Below are 19,644 nucleotides of genomic sequence, written 5' to 3' on the forward strand. Positions count from 1 at the left end.
AATCGCATCGATGTTAAGGTTTCTTTTATCGCTATTGCTTCTGTTAATTTGTGGTTCTCCAAGTTCTGGTAAGATATTCCTATTTTATCGAACTTCAGTTAATCATAAACGTTACAGTTTTCCGCATGAACCTGTTGAGTCAACGAATATTCCAGTTCCATTACTTTGGCAAACACTATAAGAAGAAAAAAAATCCTATATTCTAAACGCGTAATTGAGGAACCCATTACTATAAACATGGGATGAAAAATTGAAAATTTAACGAACATTGTGTTTTGTTCATGTCCATGTTTATTTTCGTAGTATTTTTTGAGCCCATTACGACATATGCCACACATGTGTTGACCAATATAATTTTTAAATTTATCACTCCACATGGATACGTTAGGTAGGTTAACCAGATACGACGAATACATTTATGTTTTTTTCTAACGGATTACATAATTCGTGTGATCGACCCATATTTATAACATAAAACAATCGAATGTTTTTTTGAGCAAACTTTGTCTATTTTGAGATAATCTAGCATTTCGTCGAGTTCTTGCTATATGGGAAACACTCGAGTGCGATCAAAACAAAAACAAACGTCAAAACGTTTTTTCACTCGCACTGATGCAAATTAAATGGGCGCGTAATTTAACGCAAGGCCCGATGGCGCATGACTGAAAAGTTGTAATGTTGGATTTAAGAAAAGATTCGCAATATACCGTGCTACCTCTTAGACAAATGAGCTGACAATAAAATGTGGTGAAAAATGTCAATTTGCAAAAAAATATGTCAACGCAGTTTAAAACATGCCTACTACTCAACTTTGCTCATCGGCGCGCTTGTCCGAGGTATTGAGTGACAGAAAATTAAATAACTCCTGAACAAAACATTCACCTTCAATAATCCATAAAGAAAAGCTTGACTTTTTGCTTTAATCTCAGAGATGCCAATTTTGCACATGAGATACGCTCCTTCAAAAGCGATGCGCATTAGGACGTTTCCACGTGCGGCGTTGCCAATATGTACGTTCTCGCGGGCTGCCTCAAAGTGGGCCGTGTTGAAAGAGCGCACTGTTATGAAATCCTCTATAACTCTCGATAGGAACAAAAATGAAAAATGATTAATACAGATTATTGAAGGTGAAAGATTGCCGCATAATTTGACATACGTTTTGACATTTTTTTAGCGTGAAGAACCCAAGAAAAAATTCAATTGAAGTTTTTAAATAGATTAAAAGTACCGTTATCCACATAATTATACAGAAAAAATATTTGTATGAAATAGTGCAAATATCATTCCATAAGTGTGCAAAAAATCATTGAATAATCTTCAGTAGTTTTTGAGATATAAAATTTACAATTTTATCATGCAATAAAGTTTAAGGGTTAATATCTTAAAGAATAAAAGGTGTTTTAACGAAATATTTATACCAAAAGCTATTCACCATAATCCCTATCCAATAAAATATACCTCATGAAGATCGGTGATTATGCGAAAAAATCGAGGATCACTTGACATGGCTTTAGTCATGGACAACCTTGCGCATCTCAATGGATGGCCAATTCATCTACCACAAACCAACCTAAAACAGAGTTTTAAATACCATTGTCTGAACCACAAATGGTGGTCAAATTTGTGGCAGCTGCTCAGACCATAATGACAACAGCAAAGTAGTATCCAGCACCCCAAAATCAACTGACAGTGACATCGACAAGGAAGCCAATAACAATGATGTCGGGTTTGCACTGATCAACCGTATATGCAAGAGGCAGGGAAGAAAATCTGGTCGTGGGCACCAAACCAGCTTCAACGATGACGACCTGGACGTGAAAAACAAGAGAAAATTAAATTTTCCCCCTGACCCTGTATGCGAGTAGACAAATGATTCACCTCCGCGAAAGAAGGTTTCCGCTCGCAATAAATGGTTGCGCGCACGATATCCAACGGATATTTTACTATTATTTGATTGTTTTTTTTTATAACATATAGTGAACATATGAAAGGTCCACAACTCCGTTAAGCTACCGCTATGAGCCGTGTCAAATAAACGAATAAAAAAATTATTAAAAAGGAGCCCATGCCGCCAACGATTAAACAAATAGCGCTGAAGCCAAGCCTAAGCATTGAACCCTTGCTACCCCCGTCAACTAATATACCAAACCCTAAAAACCGGAGCAACGCTCGTGTCAAGGTTAACCGCAATCTAAACTTATTTTTGATTAGGAGAATTTGCGAACCTGAACGCCATTAAAATTTGTGCATCGGCTAAAGTCTCATCCGTAAAATTCTGCCAAGTGACTATTTCTTATCGGAAACACTGCCGTATTGAGCCAACATGTGAAATGACCATCAAATTCAACCGACGTTGGCCGAACACATCGTTGCGACTTAATTTGACTTTTAGCATGTGAACAGTACAACATCGGGATGCTTTTAAGCTGATATGTCTAATGTATTGCTTGTGTACGAAAATAGGAAGCTATCAGTTGCAGAGCTTAAAGTGATTCTAAAAAGCTAACATTCATGTTAAAAATACTACTATGCAAGTAGTTCACTTTCTTTGCGTAGTACTTTTGATTCGATTGTCTCCAGGGCATGCTGGTTTAATCTATAGCAAACAACAATAGACATTAATCATCAATAACCTTGAACAATCTGAGCTCGGCTTAGAAGCTACCAGTCAGTAACACCGTCAATGTGCCGCCACGGTTCAAAGTTTTGAAATGCGATCCTGGCGCTAATTACGTACTCGCACTCGCACAACGTCTGGGATGAAAATAGCACTGCTGTTTCTAGGGGATGGAAGAGTTGAAGGAACGAAATCTCTCAGCCCAGACAGTTGATATTATTATCTGTAAAACTCTCGCGTATGATCGCCTATGCACATAGAACTGATGTTTCTTACTATTATTACTTGTCTCTATTTCACAGGCAGAAAAGAAAGGCGCCACCGCAACCGAGTATGGACTTGTGTTTGGCGTATTCGAGCTGGTAGTGTTTATCATATCCCCAATCTATGGACAGTACATCAACCGGATTGGACCAAAAGTATTATTCAACAGTGGAATCTTCACTACTGGTACATCGGCAATACTGTTCGGTCTGTTGGATCGCGTGCCGGACCATGTTCCCTTCATCACGCTGGCCTTCGTGATCCGGATTGTGGAGGCTTTGGGAAATGCGGCTTTTCTCACTGCATCCTTTGCCATCATTGCCAAGGAGTTCCCAAACAATGTGGCAACGACCTTCGTAAGAATAGAAACTGAATTGCCACATTTAAAAAAAAATGCTAAATTCTATCTTCAATAGGCATCACTGGAAACCTGCTTTGGACTGGGTTTAATCGTTGGACCCATGGTGGGAGGTGCCCTGTACTCAGTCGGAGGATACTACCTGCCATTCGTAATACTGGGTTCAGCCCTGTTCGTAACGGCGATTCTAACGCTTTGCATTCTCCCGAAACACGCCAATGAACCTTATCAGAATAATGGCAAGACTACTTCAATCTGGAGTGTGCTGAAGATACCGGGAGTTCTGGTCAGTTCGTTGTCGATCTGTGCCACCAGTGCATCGATTGGTTTTCTCAGTGCAACGTTGGAACCTCATCTGCGGCAGTTCGATCTGAGTCCTATTTTATTAGGTGAGTGGACCAAATAAAGCTAAAGTAATTAAATTTAAAGACACTTTTTCTCTGATCAACAGGTCTTGTGTTCGTTATCAATGGTGGCATTTATGCCTTGACGGCGCCAGCATTCGGCTGGACGGTTGATAAATTCCTAAATCCCAAAATTTGCTCTGCGGCTGGTTGCTTCCTGGTCGTAGGAGCTTTTCTAATGATTGGACCTGCCTCTTTTCTTCCAGCAGACACGTAAGCATTGATTTGCGAGAGCGATTAAGTTTATTTGTAACGATCTACTCCATTTAGAACACTGGAGCTCGTCATAATTGGATTAGTGCTTCATGGCCTTGGTATAGCGGCAGTTTTAGTGTCAGGCTTCACGGATTCACTCAGGACAGCGATGTGAGTATACAACACTGTTCAATTATTTGTACGGCTCATGTAACGTTGTTGTTGAAACATTGCTTTAGTTTAGACGAAGGTTCTTTTTCTCTTTCAATTTTGTAAGGGAAAATCTACATACAATTTAACGTCAGACGAATACCAACTTTTTACATTTCTTACAAAAAAAAGTGTGTAGGATTCGCTCAAAATTTGAAAACTTATTCGACTCATTCCGACAAATTGGCCCAATGTATGTGTGTATGTCTGTGTCTGTATGTATGTGCTAATGTCATGTAATTCTCTCAGCAATCAATGGCTAAACCGATCTTAGCGAAACTAGTTTCAAACGAAAGGCCTAACGTGACCATTTGACGAGGAATCTTTTTTATGTGTTGTTCATTCTCTAAAATTTGGTTTATTTTGTCCAAAAACAATTACATTTAGAACAAACATGCGATTTAGTCGAGCTATGCGCACATAAAGCTTATGAAAATATCTTTCTACCAAGCTATAGATTGTCAAAATGCATTCACGAACGACGGAGGTATATATTATAGTTTTATATTTTCATTCCACATCAATTTTCAATAGGTAAAAATTAGACCGTTACATAAAAAAAATCTTACTTAACTGGTGTTTTAGGGGTAAAACCATGGCCGTCCTAAGACCACTCGGGGCCCCTGGGCACTACTCAGCTAAGGAACCTCTATGATTGAACAAGTATCAACTATTGCAGGGTATGATGATCAAAAATGATCTGCAGTATCAAGGAGCCAGTTATCCTCTCCGAGATTCAAATTTCAAATAGAAATGTTTCTAGGTGGAGTAATAAAAAAAATGTCGGTAGGTTGTTCAATAGAGCAAAAGCCACAGCACAGTGGATGGAAACCCCAAAAACGTGAACTTCATTCACTAGAGGCCAAACCATCGAACATATTCACTGCGTGGAGGAATTGTTCGTATGAATATTCCACACGATCTGATAAAAATTAAAATGAGGCATAGCTTACTACGATTGAACTAGAAAAATAACTTTTCATACTGATGTAGAAAGTTGGTTTTCTTTGACAAAGTTTCATAAATGCTCGTAATCAAGAATTTTGTTGAATAACTTGAGCTTGTTGGACTTAAGGTAATCGATTTGTAATGCATTTTCCATGGCAACCCCCTTAAATTTAGTTTTTTTAATATAAGTGTTTCCATTGCGACTTTTCGTGCAAACCACGTTCCAACACAATGTGGAGGCATTAAGACCACATAACATTGCTGAAGACTGTATGTAAAAATACTCATTCGTTTCAAAGTTATTGAAGATTTTTATATTTTTTACGCCAACTAATTTTTGGTTTGATATTCAATAACAAGAATAATTTTCACTTATGCGTGATTATTTCCGATTTTATAAACGAGGGAGCAAAAATATGGAGTTTTTAATGTCATTGGAGATCCCAAACTAATATATACTCAAATACACATATCATAATGAATTAATGCTTACAAAAGAATGTTAAACCATTAATTACAAAATTTAACTAAAAAATCCGAAAACAATTTTTTTCGTTGATTTATATGGAAAAAGTCAAAAAATATGAAATAGTGAGCTTACCCTATTCATAAGATTCTAGAGTGCCACGCATCAAACATTATTACCATTATTATGCATAGTCTTGGCATCGAAAATAGTGCCTACTCGTCCAATTTTGGTTTGCACCTTTGTCTCTTATACGTAGTTGAAGTTGGGGTAAAAAAAAATTTTTTTTTCAATTACTTTGAAACGAATGAGTATTTTTACATACAGTCTTCAACATTAGTATGTGGCTTCAATACCGCAATATTTGTCTGGACATTGTTTGCACGAAAAGTTATATTGAAAAAACTAAATTCAAGGGGGTTGCCACAGAAATCGATTTAGAAATCGATAAAGGTACAAGCTCAAGTTGTTCAACAAAATTCTTCATTACGATCATTTATAAAACTTTGTCGAAGATGGTGTCTTCTACCTCGTCAGTCTAAAAAGTTAATTTTTCTAGTAAGCCATACCTCATTTTAAATTTTATCAGATTGTCCGAAATATTCATATGAACAAAATATTCGATGGTTTGGCCTCTAGTGAATTAAGTTTACGGTTTTGACGTTTCCGACCACTGTACCCAGGTGTCAGGGATGAACACAAAAGACCCCTAACGGATCATAACAAAATATTAAGAAGCCTAACGTAAAGACTGCAAATGCACTCGCAAAAAAATTTAAAGTACTCCTGCAGTTGTTAGGTTTCATAAAACGCTGTCGAAGGACAATTCAAACGGTTTAGGTAAACTTAAAAATGAAGACGGGATTCTTACAAAAGGTTCCTCTGAAACAATAAAATCAAAATTAAATATTTCCGGCACTTCTTCAACACAGGGAAGAGACAATAAATACATACATAACTGAATGATTTAGAGCCAATATTACTCTACGCTATATTCCAAAAGCCTGGAGACAGGTAAGGGCAACCTTCATTACAAAGGCTGGAGAAAAGGACAAAAGGTCACCCAAAGATTTTCGTCCAATTATCATATCTTCAGTGTTACCTAAAACAATGGAACAAACAACCTGTTTTAATCCACCTAGCGGTGCAATTGTGCCTTTCTCATTTGTCCAAACTACGATTCCATGGTTGATTATGTTCAATACAATGGTGGAAATTTATATTACATACTCAGTACGATTTGCACATACATACAATGGATCGACAGCCACGAACTTGAGATGCTATGTGTTGACGCTGAAACACATGACACCAGCGGTGAGTCCAGAAAAAGGGTCCGGGGGTCCGAACCTCGCCGAAAATTTTCAACTTGTTAAGAAATTTCAGGTTTAGGTTCAATTTTTAAGTAGTTTCAAACTCAACCAAATTTTTTTACTGGTTTTTATTAAACGCCATTATTGCGTATTATGTAATGTGTTCATTTCAAAATTGAAATTTCAGGCCCACTAGGAAATTTTATTCTGGATCCGCCCCAGCTTGAGATAAAAATATACAATATTTAATTAGCTTTATCAGCATTAGCTCAATATTGTCTTTCGGCTAACTTATTTTATCATGCGGGTGGTTGTGGGAAGGGGATGAATGAACCCTAACCGAACCACCATACAGTGTTTTAAAACGTCGTTTTCGTGCTCAAAATCACTAGCGTGTAAACCGTTAACTTTAGAAGCATACTTTGTTCAGAGAAGTTGTTGCCCTTATGATTGCGCATCCACAGGAGTATACCATTAAGTGATTAATTCACCTATAAGTGATATACGAAATTTATTTTCCGAACTAATTAAGATAGACCACCCGCCGCATATCGCTAGCTACGCTTCTATTAAAATGCAGAAAATCTATTAGTAAAAAAATTGTCGCGATAAGGTTGTCGATGTTCAGAATGATACTCTAAAAAATTTTTGGAGATTATATTAAATCTCGACGTTTTTAAAGACATTTGATGGTATCAAAAATACAAATTCGATTTTGGAACTTTCCTATACTCCCTCCTTTGGGCATTTTTCAGTTCCTGCTTACATGGAATCAAGAACCGTCGTAGGTGGCCAATGTGGTCAAAGCGACTTTGGTTGGTCATTATTGAACTAGACTAGCAAATCCCAGTAATTTTGCACAGATTTTAATAAGTTTCACATCATTTTGATATCATGGTGGTACCAGTTTATATGGGAATTTGCTGTGTACCCTTCAACTCGTAATATCGAGGATTATTCATGTGACACCATCACTATAACTCTCCTAACATTACATTGTGACAATTTACTACAAATATGTAGTAATAATCTAAAAAAAAATACTTTGTAAATATATATTTTGTTTACGATCCAAACATGCTTATGCCATGAAACGTATCCATTTGAGAAAACAAGATTTACAAGAGTTACATTGTTTTTTTTGCTCAGTATAGTTCTCAACTTCTTGTCCCTGGTACGATGAAAGTCTATTTCAAACTTTGGAAAAAGCCACTTTCGGTCGCCATGACAGTCAGTCATATGCGATGTTAGCATTTTTTTGCTACAGGAATAGAACTAACGTTTCTTTGAAATATTCTCTTTTTGCACGAATTGTTGGAAAGATACATTTTTGTTACATATTTTGACAGACGTTTTATGCATCCGTTTATTGTGATCAATTAGGAGAGGCGAACGAGTACATTTTAAGTAATACTAACAGTCTTCATACTGAACAAATTGGTATTTCGAACGGTGCTGGTAAAGAAGTGGCAAACTTATGATTCAGACAAAGGAGTCAGGTGATAGACACTCAGTTTGGAAAGAGACTACGTAAAATAAATTTGAACTTTAACAATAATTAGCACAAATGCACAATACTAGAGCTTCTATCCCAGGAATCCGTAACATTCGGATTCCCTGTGTTTCCCCTTATTTCGGGAAATTGTGTTTTCTCGATCCCGGGGCTCAGGAACCCCGAGAAATTTTTTTTTATTTATTCCAAAATGTTTACGTTCTACAAAAGAAATTCTTCCGGAAAGTTCTCGACCCGTAATCATTTGTAGGGAGTAGTAAGTGCAAATTGTAGTTCTCCTAATTTTTTCGAAATTTTTTCAGGTATATTGTCCAAACCTTATTCGAGCCTTTGTCAAATATTGTTCATGTGTTCATGCCAAAATGGATAAAACCGTTGCGCCGAATCATTTCCTTACAGAAACGCTAGTGGTGCGCACGATATCTACGCAACCGATGAACCGACATATTTGATTTTTAAACATTTCTTTCTTATTTCTATAGCTGAATCTTCAATGAAATGGTTTGCGAATAAAAATTAGTTTGTAGAGATAACGAGCTTAACACAAACGCTTTTTAAAATAAGCAATGTTTCTAGAACGTCTACAGAAATATTTGGTCGGTTCATCGAAATCATGTTTCGTCCAATGTGTTATACCTGAACTGTAATATAATTTTTTTAATGAATTTTGCATGCCGGCATGGACCGTCTGTAGACTACTCGAGGCTCCTGGGATTTATAACATAAGTAATGAATAAAAAAAATATTTCTTTCGAATTATTTCATTTCAAGATGGTAGCTGTACAGAATTTTCCCCCATGTGCGTTTATTTGGAAGTGGTGAACAGTCGGAAGATTATCTCCCGTAATTTTTGACCTAGCATCAAAAACTTAAGTTTTTCAGATTATCTGTGACACGTAGGATTTTTATTCGATATTTTGATTTTTCGCGAAATGGTGTACTTTTGAGTGAAAAAATGCCGAAAATGTCATAAAGGTCGACACAAAATCGTTTATTAAAAAAATTAGGCAACAAAAAAATAAAATGGTTTCGAGAAAAAACGCAGGTCAAGTTTATAGTACACTCGAAGTATACATAAATTGAAAATTTGAATATTTATATATTGTTTTCGTCTTCCATGTTTTGGGATATCCCTCCTAACATCCTAAAGCACATTTTAGACTAATAAATTAAAAATTTATATTTTTAAAATTCTACAGTGGTGTAACCCCTTAAGACCAACATTCGATGAGTATGATTAAGCGTCACATCACTCACATCGCAGAGAAGAAATCAGCATATAGTATTTTACTTAAGGGTACCAAAATGGGATATTTTGTAATACCAATTGAAAAAATGAGATAACAATTAAGGCTAGCAATATGCATTGCGTTTTTTTTTTTTTTTTCAATTCGTTTATTTGATAAGGCAGGTTTGCGTTAGCTTAAAGGTGCCAATTTTGTTTTGTTTTACATTTTAAATTACTTAAAACTAGGGGCTTACATATTGATTTTTTAAATTAAACTAAGGCTAATTTATAGCTATACATATACACAAGGGGGTAGTATAGTTTTCGTAAGATTAGAGGGGTCATTTAGTTTTTATGGCAATATGGTTTGACATTTTTAGCAATGAGATTATTGGAGCAAATAATGTTTAACTAAGGGGGAAAATTTTTACGACTATCTTAAAAGTAGAAATAATTAGAGGGCGTGATTAAATTTTGTAAAGATTCGGAGACATTAATTAGAGTTATTTTATGTGGTAGTAGAGTTGGGCATTTTCAACGAGATCATATAATATAATAGTTAAAACTAGAAAAGGCAAGAAGAGCTAAATGCTTCATGAAGATATTTGGGGGGGGGGGGGGAAGGGGTGTTACTTCTGTGTATAAGAGTCAGGGGAATTAGGGTGGACAAACATGGCAGGGGGAGAACATTATTTCAGTTTCAGACTTCGGGAGATCAACGGATGGATTACAGAATCAGGGTGGTCTTCATCAGGAAGAATCATGTACTGGGACGCCGGGTGGTCGTTCTCGAGATGGCAGGGGTTTCTCCAGACGATTTCGTAGTGCGGCTCAGATGTTGATCGGCTACATTTCGAGTTGTGCGTGTGATGTTCGTGCTTTAGGTCTCGTGTTTGTTGGCTCATTCGACAGGGATGTTTTGTGTCGCCTTGGAGTCGCATCAAACCATCGTGGGTGTATGGTACAGGTGGAAAAGAGCGCTTCTGAGAATGATAAGGAAAAAGGGGCAGTTAAAGTTGGATATTGATGGTTTTTATGAAGGTGTATATAAGGGACATATAGAGGACATCGCGGCTTGCCAACACATCTCGAACCGGGACGTTGGGTGGTCTTCCTCGGGCCCGGAGGGTGTCCATAAGCCGAGACCTGGCGGAACTGTACTCGGTGCACGCCCAGACTATGTGCTCTATATCATGATAACCGTCGCCACAAGCGCAGATACCACTCTCCACGAGCCCAATACGTCGGAGATGTGCATCCAGCGTGTAATGGTTCGCCATGAGTCGGGACATCACACGAATGAAGTCACGACCCACATCCATCCCCTTGAACCAAGGTTTCGTCGATACCTTAGGGACTATCGAATGTAGCCACCTTCCTAGCTCCCCATTGCTCCACGAGGTTTGCCAACTTTCGAGGGTTCTCTGATGAGTAATACTGAAAAATTCGTGGAAGCAAATTGGTCTTTCAAAAACGTCACCTTCAATGGCACCCACCTTAGCTAAAGAGTCCGCCTTCTCATTGCCCGGAATGGAGCAATGAGAAGGGACCCACACCAAGGTAATCTGGAAAGATTTGTCAGATAAAGCACTCAGTAGCTCCCGTATTTTCCCCAAAAAATACGAGGAATGCTTTCCATGTTTCATCGAGCGAATAGCGTCAATAGAACTCAGACTATCCGAGACGATGAAGTAATGGTCTGCGGGTAATGTGTCAATGACTCCAAGGGTATACTGAATAGCAGCTAGTTCTGCGGCGTAAACTGAAGCAGGGTCACTGAGTTTGTAGGAGGCGGTGAACTTTTGATTGAAAATACCGAAGCCAGTGGACCCTTCGAGGTTTGATCCGTCAGTATAAAACATCTTAGAACAGTCGACTTCTCGGAATTTATTATAAAAAATATTTGGAACCACTTGTGGGCGTATATGGTCCGGAATTCCAATAATCTCATCTTTCATGGATGTGTCGAAGAAAACAGTAGATTCAGAAGTATTTATGAAATGCACACGGTTGGGATTGTAAGAAGAAGGATTAATATTTTGCGCCATGTAGTCAAAGTACAGGGACATAAAACGGGTCTGAGAATTGAGCTCAACAAGCCTTTCGAAATTTTCAATCACCAACGGGTTCAAGATATCGCATCTAATGAGCAATCGATATGAGAGTTCCCAAAATCGATTTTTCAGCGGGAGAACGCCCGACAGTACTTCGAGACTCATCGTATGGGTCGACTGCATGCACCCTAAGGCGATACGCAAACAACGATACTGAATTCTTTCGAGTTTGATGAAATGTATGTTCGCGGCGGATCGAAAGCAGAAGCATCCGTATTCCAGTACCGACAGTATCGTTGTTTGATACAACCTAATTAGGTCTCCTGGGTGGGCACCCCACCACGTTCCGGTTATTGTACGAAGAAAGTTGATCCTTTGCTGGCATTTCTGTTTCAGATACCGAATATGGCATCCCCAAGTACCTTTCGAGTCGAACCAGACCCCTAGATATTTTACTGTGAAGACCTGAGCTATAGTTTGACCCATTAATAGAAGCTGTAGTTGTGCTGGTTCACGCTTCCTAGAAAATACAACTAGCTCAGTTTTCTCCGTGGAGAATTCGATACCCAGCTTAATAGCCCATGCAGACAAATTGTCCAAGGTATTCTGTAATGGTCCTTGTAGATCGACAGCTTTGGGTCCCGTAACAGACACCACGCCATCGTCTGCAAGTTGTCTTAACGTGCAGGAATTGTCAAGACATTCATCAATGTCGTCGACGTAGAAATTGTATAACAGGGGGCTTAGACATGAGCCCTGGGGAAGGCCCATGTAGCTAAATCGTGATGTCGATAAGTCACCATGCGAAAAATGCATGTGCTTTTCCGACAACAAGTTTAGTAAAAAGTTGTTTAAAGTCGCTGAAAGACCATGCTGGTGCAGCTTCTCTGAAAGAATGTTGATAGAAACTGAATCAAAAGCCCCCTTTATATCTAGGAACACTGATGCCATCTGCTCTTTACTAGCATAGGCCATTTGAATTTCGGTTGAGAGCAACGCAAGACAATCATTCGTCCCTTTGCCTTTGCGAAAGCCAAATTGTGTATCTGACAGTAAGCCATTTGCTTCGACCCAATTGTCGAGGCGGGATAGGATCATTTTCTCGAACAACTTCCGGATACAAGATAGCATTGCGATCGGTCGATACGAATTGTGGTCGGAGGCTGGTTTTCCTGGTTTTTGGATGGCGATGACCTTCACTTGCCTCCAATCGTGTGGGACAATGTTAGCCTCAAGAAACTTATTAAATAAGTTCAACAAGCGTCTCTTGGCAGAGTCTGGCAGATTCTTCAACAAGTTGAATTTGATTCTGTCTGGCCCTGGAGCTTTATTGTTACACGACAAGAGAGCAAGTGAGAACTCCACCATCGAAAAAGGTGTTTCGTTCGCGTTATCGTGACGGGACGCGGCGCGGTAGATCTTCTGTGCCGGGGCGGAATCCGGACAAACCTTCTTGGCGAAATCGAATATCCAACGGTTTGAATATTCCACGCTCTCATTAGTATTGTTTCGATTTCGCATACGTCGGGCTGTTCCCCAAAGAGTGCTCATCGATGTTTCTCTCGTTAATCCGTCGACGAACCGGCGCCAATAACCGCCTTTTTTGGCTTTCATCAAACTCTTCATTCGCTTGTCTAACGTCGCGTACTGTCGAAAACTAGCGGGTAACCCGTCGTTCCGGAAGGTCTTAAACGCGGCGGCCTTCTCTGCGTACACGTCTGAGCACTCTTTGTCCCACCACGGATTAGGAGAGCGTTTTTGTATGTTCGCGCCGGGTACTGGCTTAGTCTGAGCTTGATTCGCGCTGTCGAGAATCAAGCCAGCCAAAAAGCTGTACTCTTCCTCCGGAGGAAGTTCTTGAGTAGATTCGATGTTGTCGGATATCGCGGCAGCATAGCTCTTCCAATCGATATTTCGTGTGAGGTCATACGAAATATTGATTGTTTCCAATGGCCTTGAGCCGTTATTGATTGAGACTACGATCGGCAGATGGTCGCTACCGTGGGGATCAGGGATTACCTTCCACGCGCATTCTAACTTTAGCGAGGTCGAGCAAAGGGATAAATCTAATGCGCTTGGGCGCGCTGGTGGGGGAGGAATCCGTGTCATTTCACCCGTGTTTAGAATTGTCATGTTGAAGTTGTCGCAAATATTGTGAATTAAAGAGGAACGGTTATCATCATAAAGGCAACCCCATTCCGTACCGTGAGAGTTAAAGTCGCCTAAAACTAGTCGCGGTGCAGGCAGGGATTCTATGATGTCATGTAGCCGGCGATGCCCAATCGCGGTGTTGGGGGGAATATATATGGAAGCTATGCAAAGATCTTTGCCTTTGGTTGTTACTTGACAAGCGACAACTTCAATACCTGTTATCGAGGGAAGGTTAATTCTGTAGAAGGAATAGCGCTTTTTGATCCCCAAAAGCACTCCTCCATAGGGGGTGTCTCGATCCAGGCGAATAATATTAAAGTCGTGGAAGTTGAGATCTATGTCGGAAGTTAACCAAGTTTCACATAATGCAAATGCATCGCAACTCAAATTATTTATTAAAATTTTGAAGGAATCGATTTTCGGGATGATACTTCTGCAATTCCACTGTAGAACAGTGATCAAATCCGTGACCTCGTTCGATGAGTTAGCCATCGAAGGATACAATCGCTGAGAGGAGGGGCCATTTAGCAGTCAACTGCTTCAAAAATGTTCTTACTGTAGGGAGAAAAGCTAACATAAGACTTTTAATAGGATCAGTTATATTGAAAGTTTTTATTATCCAGTCCACAATGTCCGAGAGTTTGATAATTCCAGTGCCGCGATTATTCTCGAACTGAAACAGAGGAACACTTGGGATTTTTGATGTTCCGGGAAGTGCTGGGAACTCCTTCTCTGAGTTTAATCCTCCGAGACCAGGAGCTAATTGCTTCGGTTTGGTTGCAACACTTCCAATAGATGTGACTTTCTGAGTCCCGTCAAGGGATACCTTCTGGCCTTTACAACGAACTTTAGGAGAGGAAATGTTCCTCCTCTTCCTATAACTTCTAGGCGCCCTAGTAGATGTTCCCTCTTGTGGGTCATCAGCCTCGCCCTCGTTAGGAGGCAAGTGAGCATAGATGTTTGTTGAGGTTGGTGGTGTAGCTTTCTTTAGCATTTCTGCAAAAGAACGTTCGGATCGTCCAGCAAGGGAACGTTTTAGTTTATCCCCGCGTAGTTTGTACGCGGGACATGCCGAGATATCATGCAGATTTTCTGCACAGTAAGGACACTTCTCAGCATTCTTACTGCACGAATCATCTAGATGATTCTCCCCGCATTTTCCACAGCGGGCCTTATTGCTACAATGGGTGGCTGTGTGACCCAATTGTTTACACTTTGTGCAATTCATGACCCGCGGCACAAACAGACGCACAGGCAGACGAACCTTGTGCAAGAGGACGTAATTTGGCAAAGCGGTACCAGCGAAGGTCAACCGATAAGAGTTTGATTGGGGGTACGTTTTTGAACCATCCCCCGCAACTACTACTGAGTGCAAACGCTTGCACTCGAGTATTTTCACTGGCTGAAGTAAGCGGTCTCTGAAACGGCCAACCCCGTACTGCAGCAGATCCTCGCATGTCAAACTGTCATCGGTGACAACGCCTTCAGACTGTACTTTCACAGCTGGAATATACACGTGATAGTCCTTCGTAAAGTGCTCGCAGCAAGCAATATCGTTTGCCTGCTTTGAGTTAGTCAGCACGACCCTCAGCCTGTCTGAGCGGACCTTTTTTATTTCGATCACAGCCGAGAACCGTTCCGTCAGGTCTTTTGAAATCTGTAATAGATTCAGCGATTTTGTTTTGGGCCGAAAGAAGACCACAAAGGGACCGGTCGAGAGCTCTGGATATTGTTTGGGTCGGGGGAGAGCCTTAGGAGTCGACTCGATCTCCATTTGGCCATCCGGGGAGGAAGCCATCGACACCGTCAATGCACGGGGTCAGCACCCGCGCAGACGGGAAAAAGCCGTAAATGTATCAAAAAGGTAGATTTCACTTATCTGTATACTCGTTTCCCACGACGCACCAGTCCAGCTTAAATAGCTGGTTATTGTTCAATCCTCGCTTTACGAACAAAAGGTTGAGGAATGTGGCCTAACGGTTAACACACGCACAAAAGAAAATAAAAGTCCAAACCTCGAAGAGGCAGAGAATGGCAAAATAACCTTGAACGCGGATTACTGCACTGTACTGTTCTTTTTCCAACAGACCGAAAACAAAACACTTCTATCTCGATCGAGCGATGCGTAGAGACTGATGCATTGCGTTTCTTTTAATAGCATTTATAAGTGAATGCGCAGTTAGCAGCATACTGCCAGACTTAGCAATAGCAATTTGGTTTTCTTAGTTATAGTGTGTTGTTTGAGGATGAAGAGTTTCTGGGCCAAGAAAGAGAAATAGTGGAGTAGGGTAGAGTTACTGTAAATTCACATAGATAGATGGGTAAACATTACTAATTTAGAAGTCTATCGCGGAAGCTTAACACTTTTTAATGCATTAAATGCAGATAAAATATGGGAACAATTCTGAATTGTCCATTTTAATTTTTGTTAGTAAACATTATCATCAATTTTTTAGGTCTCTCTCTCTCTCTCTCTCTCTCTCTCTCTCTCTCTCTCTCTCTCTCTCTCTCTTAATACAGACATGTGCACATGCAACCAATAGGGTTTGATTTTTTTCAGTTTATTCTTTTATTTTCAAGAAAACTAGTCACTTTTTCTATTCTTCTTCTGTATTCCCGGGATCCCGTGATTTACTTGGAATTTTATTCAAATCCCGAGAAGCTGAAAACCGGCGAGAAATGGAAGCTCTATACAATACCTTAATTGTAATGTAAAATTTTTTAAAATGTTTTCCTAACGAAACATCGAAATTACTCGACCCTATTGATATGAGTGGTATAAAATAATAGCCTTTATATATATATATATATATATATATATATATATATATATATATATATATATATATATATATATATATATATATATATATATATATATATATATATATATATATATATATATATGTATATATATATATATATATATATATATATATATATATATATATATATATATATATATATATATATATATATATATATATATATATATATATATATATATATATATATATATATAGAATGATTTAAATTCATCCTAAGTTGGGCCCCTGACATTCCGGGACCCCTGGCTCTGGTCCAGTTTGCCCAAGCGTAAAGACACTACGTGACAAAACTAAACCGATACTGAATATGAAAACACATCTACGTGACTTAAGAAATTCGATTCCGTACCTAAACGATTTGTGAATTTACTCAATAATGAATGAACTATTTCTCAAAAAAACGAATATGTAAACTCACAACAAAGATAAAGAGAACACTTTTTCCAAAATTAAGGTGTGATCCTTGCATTAGGCATTGCGATCAACCGTGAGTTTTATGTTTGATGCTATATGAAGCACAGATCATCATATAATCCTCCTTTTTCATATAGTTAATATTAATATTACACTTGTGGCAAAAGACGAGAATTTCTTTTTTTGAATCCAAAACTTCTAGACACACCTGATCTTACCTAGTGTGATGGTCATATGTGTGACTGTGTGTGAGTGTTTGAAGACTACTTTACTGGCGCAAAGTTCAAACTATCTTTAACACCGTGGTATGAAAACATTTCCAAGTAATTCAAGGAATTCGGTTGCATAAACATTTTGTAAATTTACTCAATAATAATTGAGCTGTTTCTCAAAAAGTAATGTGTAAGTTCACTTCAGAAACAAAACAATGTGTAAGTTCACTTTAAAGTGCAAATATCAGAGTCTACTTTCTACTTCTGCTGGAGTCAGAAGTACAATAGATCCAAGTGAACAACAGGCCTCTCGATCTAGTCTGTATTTTCTCGAGAACAAAGGAAACAGTTGATTATTCTTGTCATCATGAGTAGCGGACAAAAAAGCTCTACTCACCCAACGTCGCGTTCAATGAATTTAAATTTTGTTCAATACGACCGAGTTTTTGTGAACTGGAACTGCTGCAACTTAGGCTTACGAAAGTACCATCAGTATTATCATATTTGCAATTCAGTAGTAATATCATTCAATACGTCAGTCCAGACCGAGCGTTTCTTTTTGCAGAACAACTTAAAACACACGGTTGAAAGTGACGTTGGAATCCCGGTGTATGTAGAAAGACTAAATAGATGTAAGGCCGTAGCCTTTAGTAGGTTTATCACGTCATACTCCGCCTGAGCCAAATGTAATTTTAGCCCAAAATGCCTGTAAAATGCATGAAATCTCGAGAAAAAAAATTATTGGCTCAAATTGATTTTTTTGGGCATGATTCATTTGTCACAATTTTGCCACTCAAATAAAAAGGTATTGCCATCACTTTGAAAATCGTCAACATAATCCAGGCCAGGTATTCTGAATTTTGACAGGGGTGTGTGCTGGAGGAATTCTCCCTCTACAAATCAAACCACCATTCCTCCAAACCCCACACCCCATGAAACTTCCCTTAGATCATTCACCACCACACATTACTCATATTACCACCACATACCTCCTACTACAATCCCAATCTCCAAAAGTCTCTCATTTCCATCACCTTCACCCACCAGGCATACCAAAATAAGCTGGGGATGGTGGTTGTGGGTTTTTCATCATGTCCAAGTAAGTGTTTCAGCATCGACACGTTACATCTGATTAAATGAAAATTTACAGATTTCTTTTGAACTACGCAGGTTAAGTTTGAATCTGTATTTCAGATATTTAATATTTTTGTGAGATCTCCAGGGCCTCAACTGTCATATAGTGTTCAAAGTCCTCTCAAAAATGTGACACATTTTTTGTGCACCCTGTAACTTGAACCGCGACTAAGTCATTAGAAATTGCTATAAAAAGAAGATGGGATCTATAGCTTGTAAGCTACCCGGATTAAACTGCTTCTGATATTGAATATTTTCAGTCACCTTGGCTCTAAGTTCTTTTGCCATTAGTTCTCAGAAGTAGCGTAGTACATTGAGTGCAAAACGTTGAGAAACGTTAGCTAAATTGACTTTGAACTTCAGGCGGTAACCTAAATGTAGATAATGACGCGACGTTATTGGGAACACATTATTTCCAGGGCCGAATTTTAGTACACACAAACAAGTGATTTTCGTATCTAACTTATATACCTTCAATCCCACAGCGCCAAAGGTCTTCCGGACAGTATTGAAACGTACGGCTTGATCTCCGGTCTTTGGACTTCAACGTTCGCGTTCGGTGCCTTCGTAGGTCCATCGGTTAGCGGACTGCTGTTCGATGCCATAGGCTTCCGCGGATCGACAGTATTCATTGTAGGACTACAGATTATCGTGGGTACCATCATTTTACTGTTCATCATGTTCGATCGTGCACCCACGCCATACAAGGATATTTCGGTGGAGTCGCTCCTCAAGATTCAGGACGGTCAACCATCGGACAGTGCCATGGCTAGCCGTAGCAGTAGCTTGGATATAACCGCCCGAGGGTATGTATCCGTTGGACTCTCGGTACATAGATCATTTCATTGCAAAGATTTCTCCTCATATTTACATTTTTATTATTTTTCACAGATTCTACACCCATCTACCTATCATTCAGTGTAAATAATAGTAGCATTAATAGTAAATTGGATAAATCATATTCATTCATGGGTAGCTAAAAAAGAACACTAACCTCCTCAACGCATATACAATATACGTTGTCACTAGTCTGTATGCTGTTATCAATTACTTGTTTACAATAAATGTCAATCATCCTCATCCCAGTAACACACACCAGCGTTTTGATTAAGGGCAAGTTCATCCTGATAAGGGCCACTCATTAATGTTCGCTTTTTTTTGTTTCCAGCAACAAACCGGGCTTTTTGGGTAGCCAACATTCCATCAGCATAGAATCGTGGCGTCTATCTGCCAACAGTTTGATCCTTAGCAATAGCTACAGCAGCAAGCAAGGCCGCTGGGCGCGTTCGGTTACGGAGTAAGTATCTTTGTCTATATAAAACTAAGATTTTTCCT

General features: G+C 39.1%; 1 protein-coding gene across 3 annotated transcripts in view; it reads left to right on the plus strand.

The window, feature by feature from the left end:
• LOC131684692 (MFS-type transporter SLC18B1-like) overlaps positions 1-19,644 on the plus strand; it is a 39,662-nt gene that overhangs the window by 19,405 nt on the left and 613 nt on the right. Inside the window, exons 2-7 of one of the 3 annotated variants that reach the window (XM_058967785.1) lie at positions 2,920-3,237; positions 3,298-3,628; positions 3,691-3,856; positions 3,914-4,009; positions 18,795-19,137; positions 19,201-19,398. In XM_058967785.1, the coding sequence (XP_058823768.1) occupies positions 2,920-3,237; positions 3,298-3,628; positions 3,691-3,856; positions 3,914-4,009; positions 18,795-19,137; positions 19,201-19,233 (1,287 nt within the window). In that variant the 3' untranslated portion in view covers positions 19,234-19,398. Of the gene's footprint in view, positions 1-2,919; positions 3,238-3,297; positions 3,629-3,690; positions 3,857-3,913; positions 4,010-18,794; positions 19,138-19,200; positions 19,399-19,477; positions 19,607-19,644 lie in introns of those variants that run through there. The other 2 variants (XM_058967786.1, XM_058967784.1) reach the window with 2 other exon arrangements.

Source organism: Topomyia yanbarensis, chromosome 2 (assembly GCF_030247195.1).
Source record: "Topomyia yanbarensis strain Yona2022 chromosome 2, ASM3024719v1, whole genome shotgun sequence".
Taxonomy (NCBI): domain Eukaryota; kingdom Metazoa; phylum Arthropoda; class Insecta; order Diptera; family Culicidae; genus Topomyia; species Topomyia yanbarensis.